This window comes from Mesitornis unicolor, unplaced genomic scaffold (assembly GCF_000695765.1).
Source record: "Mesitornis unicolor isolate BGI_N332 unplaced genomic scaffold, ASM69576v1 scaffold6898, whole genome shotgun sequence".
Taxonomy (NCBI): domain Eukaryota; kingdom Metazoa; phylum Chordata; class Aves; order Mesitornithiformes; family Mesitornithidae; genus Mesitornis; species Mesitornis unicolor.
This window is the reverse complement of record NW_010201051.1, coordinates 59,314-68,034: the sequence shown is the minus strand read 5'-3', so window position 1 is coordinate 68,034 and position 8,721 is coordinate 59,314. Positions and strand designations below refer to the sequence as shown.

The window sequence follows — 8,721 nt, the reverse complement described above, 5'->3', positions numbered from 1 at the left end:
CGCTCTTCAACTTTTCTGAAGTCTTATGTTTTTTAAAGAGTAGAAAATACTGTTGTCTTAGTAGGAGGTGTAAATATCCTGTCTCTCTTTTCTAGTGCCTATCTTCATGTGATATTTATTTACCAAATCTATTTATTTACCAAATCTACTAGCATAGTGTCTTGAATTCTTAAATTTCATGACTATGTGAATCAAAATTGAGGGATAGATATTGTCAAAAGTGATGTTTTAGATGACAATTCTGTTACGAGCAGTTATTAGTATCTAAGTGAGCTCCTTCCACAGCATGATGACATAAAGGAACAAATTCTACGGTACGTTGCATAAAAAAAAATGACTGAGCTTGTGTGCACTAAATTACAGAATTCATGTCTAACAGAAAACACTCACGAAAAGAAGAATGCCGTATGAGTCTTCTTCTTCCACACGACATTTATATGTTAATTCTGCCTTATCTTTTTTTATTCAGAACCCATTTTTAAATTCTGGAACTTTAATCTTTATATTGATCCAACAGAAAAAAAACCCACCAAACAAAAACCAGTGCTGTTTGTATGAAATTCAGACTACTCTTTGGACAAAATGAAGTTTTACAGACAGCACTGCAACTTTTCTGTACTAAGTGTAGAGTAAGAAGAAGTAACAGTTGTTTCTGCAACCTTGTTTGTATCTCTGTTGTCTCATTTTAGTAAGAACAGCTTTACTAGCCATTATTGGATTTATGCCAACCAAAGGTAAAGGGGCAATAGGATCTCTAGATTATACACCGGAAGAAAGAAGAGCTCTTGCAAAGAAGTAAGCACTAAGTTTGTTACTGTATGTACATACATATACACTGTACATGTACTGTCTTTTAGGGTAAAACATTGAGTAGAAAGTACATCACTTCAATCTGTTTCTTGCATTTACTCCAAATATTTAAAAAGTTCTATGCCTTGTATGTGTTTTTTTTTCCCCTGAACATTGTGCAAACTCAGAACTTACAGTCAAATGAAATACTTTGAGAGGGCTGTGATCCTTCCAGCATTGTGTGGTCAAATTAGAGGTTTGTCTGAATTTCAGGCTTAGAGATGTAATTACACTGTGATATAGTGATAATTGCAGTGTGGAGGAAAAATTAATACAGTGGAATTTATAGTCAGTGTAAGTGGGGAGGAAAGCAACCAAAACAATGATGCATCATTTCCCTTCAGTAATTAATAATAATGGAACAACATCAGAAAAATCTGAAGCAACTGCTTCTGAATTATTTTTAGGAAATTAACTTAAAATTAGATCTGTGACTGTGATGAAATTATTAGCTTAGCGGACAAGGGAAAGAAGTGGATGTAGTTTATCTTGACTTTAGCAAGGCTTCTCTGGTGCTGTCTTCACAGCCATCCTCAGAGAGAAACTCAGGAAGCACAGCCAAGGTAAGTGGGGACAGTGAGGTGGATTAAGAATGGGCTGAGCTGCCCGGCTCAAAGGATTGGGGTAAGCAGCACAGAGTCCAGCTGCAGGCTGGTCACTGCTGTCGTACTCCAGGGGTGAATACTGGGGGCAGAGCTATTCAGTGGCATTAATGACCTGGATGATGGGGTCAGCAAGTTTGCAGACGATAAAAAACTGGGAGGAGTGGCTGATGTACCAGAAAGTTATGCTGCCATCCAGAGGAACCTCAGTGGGCTGGAGGAACCTCATCAACCTCAACAAAGAGAAAAGCCAAGTCCTGCCCCTGGGGAGGAATAATTCTAGCTGACCAGCTGGAAAGGAGCTTGGAAGGCGAGGACCTGGGAGTCCCGGTGGACACCAAGCTGATCATGAGGCAGCAGTGTGCCCTTGCAGCAAAGAAGGTGAATGGTATCCTGGGCTGCATTAGGAAGAGCATTGCCAGCAGGTCAAGTGCAGTGATCCTTCCTCTGTACTCTGCACTGCTGAGACACCTGGAGAGGGACTGTGTTCAGGTCAGGGTGCAAGAAAGATCCAGGCTTACTGGAGTGAATGCAGTGCAATACCATGAAGGTGATTGAGGGGCTGGAAGATGTTTCATACAAGGAGAGGCTAAGAGAGCTGAGAGGGTTCAGCCTGGAGAAGAGAAGGCTCAGGGGATCTTATCCACGTGTACAAATACCTGAAAGGAAGGTCTAAAGAAAGCAGAGACAGGCTCTTCTCAGTGGCATCCAGTGATGGGACGAGGCAATGGGCACAAACTGAAACCCCTCAAATTTAATCTGAATGCAAGGAAACACTTTTTTTTACTGTGAAGATGGTCAAAGCAATAGCCTAGGTTGCCCGGAGAGGTGGTGGAATCTCTGTCCTTGGAGACCTGAAACAGACCTGAGCAATGTGCGCTGCTTGACCCTGCTTTGAGCAAGAAGAGTGGACAAAATGATCTCCAGATGTCCTTCCCAGCCTCAACTATTCTGTGATTATCTTTAAATGAAATCTTATACCTGTGGGGATTTTTTAATATTTCTCCTTTCCCCATATGGGAAGGAGAAGGTGCTTAAAAGACCATATCCCTATGTTATAAGCAAAGTTAATGTATTCCAAATTGTAACTAGTACCTTATTTTGCGGGCAGATGTGAGCTTACTCTGCCCGTACTCTGAGCAAATTGGAAGCTGCAACTTTCCTGTTAGCATGGCACTGAGTCAAAGCTAATAAACCCTGCTGAGAAGGAGGGTTTAGTAGGTTGGTCTTGATAGTACACTATCAAGAATGTGGTTTCTCACTGGCTTGGACAGCTGCCTGCAGTGTGCCCTATAGCCAAATTATGTGCAAGAGAGGAAAGGTAATGCTCCTGCAGAAGCTGAAGTTCCTGGGTTCGAGGTGCAAGCTCCTGAGTCCAATTTAATATTTGTAATAGTAGATCTTTATGATTTACAATTTTAATTTGCTGCATATATAAAGTAAGTTTTTTTAAATGGTAACAGATTATTAATAAATAAATTATTAATAAAGTATAGATAATAGCAATATACAAGGCAGTTGTTGGCATTTTCCTAAATGACATGAGAGAATATGTATTTGTAGCATAGATAACTTTCAGTGTATTTTTAAGATCGTGTGATGGGGGGAAGTACTTTAAGCTACTGGTTTTGACACCACCTGTCTTTCTGTAGATTGTTTTGCAAATAGTTTGTTTAAACAAGCACATGAGGACATGATGAGAACGTGCTATTCTGAGCGCTCTCATTTGTGGCCAGGTCACAAGACTTCTGTTGTGAAATGTGTGGCACATCTATGAGGACAGCCCTCTTACCACTGACATCCGGAAGCGTGTCAAGCCAGGCAGACAAGGAGGCTAAAGAACTTGCCAGGCAAATCAGCTTCAAGGTGAAGTCACTGTTTAAACTTTTGTCTCTGTTGTATAGAATTTATATATATGTACATATAGATAGAAGAAAAGCTTGTATATTGTGGAAACATTTGTCATTTCATAAACCTTCATCAATCACTATGCGGAAACCTGGTTTTCTAGGACAGGTTGAAAGAGGAAAAACTGGATCTCTGTGTGTCAATTAATAAATTGTGCCTCTCAAGCACTGATCAATTAGTTTTAATTTCTGTGGTGAGCACTGCAGTAAGAACTGCGTAACTATGTTGCTTTTACTTCCACGTTTTCAGTCACTAATAACTTGATTAAATTCTCCAGAATTAGTCTTATAGAAGTGTTAGGAAAGTTTGGGCAAAGCTAACCTAAATTTTTTCCCTTTGATTTTTTTTTTCTCCTTTTGGCTTATGGAAGGAATAAAAGATATTCCTACTGAAAAAAATGGTTGCAAAGTCTTTTGAACTACTCTGCAGCTGAAGATACTGAAAGTTGAACTCTGGTATGGAAGTTGCTGTCACCCAAAAATGTGTCCTCTAGCTTGTGTTTCAATGAAAGTAAGGTTTGTTTAGCCAAGTATGTGCCTTAAAAATCGCATGTCTTGCATGCACAGTGTTGTTTTTCACTGTTTTCCACTAAAATCTTAAATCAGCCACTAAGGAAGACTACTGTGCACAAGGCCAGGGAACTACAGGACTATGTTACAGTAATGTGGCGTTCATGCAGAATACATCCTCACTAAGGTCGTGTATGCTAATATGTCTCCTTTTATCACCAGTGTTCTCCTAACACTGTCCTAAAGACAACCATTATTTTTTTTGTGTGCCATGAGAGTAAAAATTGCCTCCTACTGAGCATTACTGCCAGTTTTGCAGGACCTGCATATTCCTGTGCCATCTCACATCTAGATATGTTGATGTGACTGGGTCTGTGTGTAATAATGCTTATGATTAAAACATCTCAAAATATTTTACAAAGATGAGATACAGGGACAGAGTTTTAAAGCTGAGCTACTTGGATAAGAAATGGACTGCCTGCTCCTGTTTGGTTTTATTACAATATATAAGGGTTAAAAAGTGTATGATAAACTTTTATTTAAGAACTGCTAATCTTTGTCACAGAAATTCTAGAAATATCACAGTATTTTTTTTAACTTTAAAATTTCATACCTTTTTCAGTTTTAAAATGAGACTTGGACATAAGTTTCTAAAGAATATTGGTGCGGTCCATGTATCCATGTACTTAACTTCACCTCCTAAGAGCACGTACTCAGCAGGGGAAAAGTTAACTAAAGCCTCAGGTTTCTACAGCCTTTTCCAATCCATTGTGGGTTTTTTACAAGGTACATCAATCAGGTCCTCTGGTTGCACCTTCCCTCCCTTTCTCATATCAGATTTTAGGGATTGAATTTTTTAGAGCTTCCTCCTTCTCTGCTTTGCTTGACTTTATTACTGTTTGTTTGATGGATGTTAGGCTGAGACATTCTATTGATGTGTTTGTAGTAAATGAATTGTATTAATTACTAGCAGGGAATATGAAAATCTTTAATCTTCTGGATATATTCCATGTCAATTCATGAGGTAAGATTTAACATCAGGTTGCTGACTGAGTGTATCATTTGAGAGAGCCTCTTTGCTAGCAAACTGTTAGCAATCTCTGCTTTATTTTGATCCTTAAAGAAGAGTTTTCCCAACTTTTTTTAGATGATTGTGGGATTTTACTTCATACCAGCCTTAAGCAAAAGGGTAACTTTAAAAAAAACCCCATGTGTGGTATTAAGAAAGGAATATAAATTCAGGATAAAAAAAATAACAAACCACATTTTCTCATCACAGTTTTCCTGCTTCTGTGAGCCTCCACCTTTGTTCCTGTCTGTTTTAATAGAAAATTAATTTTTTTTAATCAGCTTTACATTGACTTGCAATTTGGTCTGTGCATTTTGGGTGTTACATACCATAAACTCCATTCCACTTAAAAGAAGAAAGAGAAGATAGATTACTAATAACGTAGGCATTACTGTAGAACAGTATGGTTTATCTACGTGTTTCTACTACAAGGCATGTTTTGCATTAAAATTAATTCCCTGCTCACCTTATTCTTATGTTTAAATATGTTGATCTTTCCTTGATGTCTATGTTCTCCCCAGCTTTTCTGGAAGCAGAGGTAAGGGCTGGAGAAAAGATAGACAAGAAAAGATATTTCGGTTTTGGGAATTTTCAAGTGCTTTATTTTTTTTCAATATCTGATTGCAGTTTAGTATTCTAGACTCAGTACTTTCATACACTACAAAATGTGCATTTCATTCATTTTAGTGTATGTGGTTTATAAAGATGAACAGTAAAGCTGAAATGAGTTGCTCTTGGAAGAAGCAGAAGTATGAAAAGCAGCGTACTTACAGCTGAACATTGGAAAGGAAGATTCACCCTGTGGGTTGTCAGATCCTGGAGCAGGCTACTCAGGGGCTGTGTTGCTTCATTGCTGGTGCACATTTGGGTCATGACTTGTCCTGTTTACTACTAGAGTTCATAATAGTCAAGTGCAAAAGGAAAGCAATGTTGTTAGATAAAGATTTTTAAATCTTACATTCATCTTTAGGTTGTTTCAGTGACATATTTTTCAGATTCTTTTGAGTTAATATACATTGAGAAACAGGGAATTTACTTTCCTCACATAAAATAGTATAATGAAAAATACTGTTATCTTGTGATCTTATCAGCTTGCTATCACCATAACTGGTTGTTTTCTAATACACTGTTTGTATTCCATAAAAATTTATCTGGTAATGACATTTTAAAAAATATGTATAAATTTTAAAGTGTTTCTGTTCAGGACTGCGATGTTATGTCACTTTCCATCCCCAAGGAATTATTGCAGGCCCATATATTTTTTTTAACAAGAGGTTTGTTCATGATCTTCTACATGTCCCTACTGATCTCTTGTCTCAAATTATCATAAGCATGAAACCTAAATTCTGAGAGTTGATGCTTATTAGACATTTTATAAATCTGAACAAAAGCAGTATTATAGGACTTGTATTTTTTCGTTTGCTCTGCCAGTGCTGAAATTTAAACACTGGAAACTGGTGTGTGCATGGCTGACACAGAGTAGTGCTGTGCACATACTCCCACTCTGGCAGCTTCGGTACTAGAACCAGAATAGCCCCATTAAATTAGCACTTAACGGAAGCTAATTAGTCCTGCTGAGAAACGAGCTATATTAGTTCACTTGTAACAGCAGTCATCAACATTCACTTATAGGACATGAGAAACACAAGTTTTTAAAAATTATGTTATTTCTGGTATAATGTTGTCCTGGATCTTCTGAAGAACTTTCTTTTTTGCTCTATACGTCTGTGTACTATTTGAATGCTATACCTGTTGTTATATGCAAACAAACATAAAACTGTTTATTAAACTGATGTTTGCACATTTATAGTCCTATTTCTAAAGAATGATAATTTCTTAAATCTGTTGGTTTGTAATTGAATTGCAGTTGTCGTACTTGATCATTGCATTTTAGTAAGTCTCATATTCTCCATACATTAAAATAGACATGCCAAAACAAGCCGAATCTTCTTAGAGCGATTCTGATCTTGTTTTTGAAGCATAGGTATGTACTCCTTGTAGGCAGAAGTCAATTCATCGAGGAAGTCTGATGCTGGACCCTCAAACGCGTCAGGATTGAACCGCTCCGCCGCTTCACATGAGTCCCAGCAGGGTGCTGCAGCTCGAGCATTCCAGGACCCAAAAAGTGCAACGGTATGGCCTGTCTTTGAGCTTTATCAGTGCAGGTACAAGCACAGTCTGAGCATAAGATCAGTACTACAGAGCTGATTGGAGGCTTCATTCAGAGTATGTAGTTCATACGTATCTTCTAGAACTCCTCCATACTTTTATATAAGCTCTGTGTATAAACTTTAGCAAATAGTATGCTGAATTGCTTTCAGAAATAGTGACCTCTTTGCTATCACTCCCTTCTCTTAAAAAAAATAATGTTCTGTTAACACTGCTTGTTCCCAGTAGTGCCATTAATATACGGCTTAACAGTTCATTAAAATAGTGTGGTGTCTGAAGTACTCCAGTTCACTGTCTGCATCATGGGTTTCTGCAATAGAATTCTTAGCCAGAGGCAAAAAATGTTTTGGTGGTAATTTGTAGCTTTTAAATATTAAGGATATCTTCTTGTTTTGTATGACCTCTTAAGTAAATCTGACTAAAATATTCTTACATTTGAAGTATGACACTTATTTTTTAAATCCTGCTAGGTGTAAAGCTTACATAATGGTTTCGGAAGTGACCAAGGCCTGGTAGTGGGCCAAGGCAGCTGCTGTTGTGACTGTGGCAAATGCAATCTAAATTTACTGATAAATTGCAGGCAAATCCCAGCTAAGCTGTCTTTTTTAGAGAGGATGGGGCTGCGGGCCGGTTAAAAAAACTAACACACGTCAAATAACGTCAGACCATCTGTTGCGTGTTTGCAACATATTTTCAAGCTATGTAGAAATATAAACATGCTAATAGCATACTTTTTCCCCCAATAAGGATTTTTCCAGATTTTTCTGGATTTAATAAACCATTTTATTTTATTCTTCTTATTACAAATCCTGGCTAATATAGTAGAACTAGCCAAGATACCAAGGCATTGCTTACGTTGTCTTGAGGGAAAAAAGAGACCGATCTTTTCTTATTAATCCAATTTCTAAGAAATTTGTTTTAAACAATTATGCTGATTTAATAGGGAATGATTAATATTCAGCAGAAGAGTTCCATGAGAAATGAGACCTTTAAACATATAGATGTATGTAAAGATACTTCTATGTGATGAACTGTGACTGATGAAAAGTGGATTCATGCTTGGAGGGCTCAGACCGTCACACATGATTGTTAGACAGAGTTCAAAGCAATACCCGTGTTTCTGAGCTGCCACATTTTGAGCGTTAGGAATTTTGTGAAGCCATTGTGGAGTGAAAACTTCCAGCCACACAGTGGAAGAAAGAAATGTGTAACAAATAAAGAACTGGAGCTGGGTTTTTTTGTGTTCTTTTTCATTGAAAGTTAATAGAAGTCTTCTCAAAGTAGGGGGCTGGAGGTCTTGATCTGCTAATAGGAGTGACAGACTGTCCAAGCACACCTCAGACCCTTTATACTCAGCTGGGCTCCTTGCATGTGTAAAATCAGTTTGTTGGGTTAGTTCTTCTTGTGTAAAGACCTAATTTTTCCTTACGAAGTTGTGTTTGATGTGGGCAGCATCAAAACTATTTTTTTCCTTGGGTTAAGTGTTTACCACTTACTCTACAAATATCTGTTTAATTAAAAACTATTGTAGAAAATTTGCTGTTGTGAACTTGAAATTTATGCCTTTTGAGAATAAAAAGGGCAAAGATAGACCAAATGTTGAATCCTGGTATTA

General features: G+C 37.6%; 1 protein-coding gene across 1 annotated transcript in view; it reads left to right on the top strand.

The window, feature by feature from the left end:
• The window catches only part of UBE2J1 (ubiquitin-conjugating enzyme E2, J1), a 16,838-nt gene that overhangs the window by 3,336 nt on the left and 4,781 nt on the right, over nt 1–8,721 (top strand). The window contains exons 4-6 of the mRNA XM_010189929.1: nt 690–795; nt 3,188–3,317; nt 6,939–7,070. Of these exons, the coding sequence (XP_010188231.1) occupies nt 690–795; nt 3,188–3,317; nt 6,939–7,070 (368 nt within the window). The remainder of the gene's footprint in view (nt 1–689; nt 796–3,187; nt 3,318–6,938; nt 7,071–8,721) is intronic.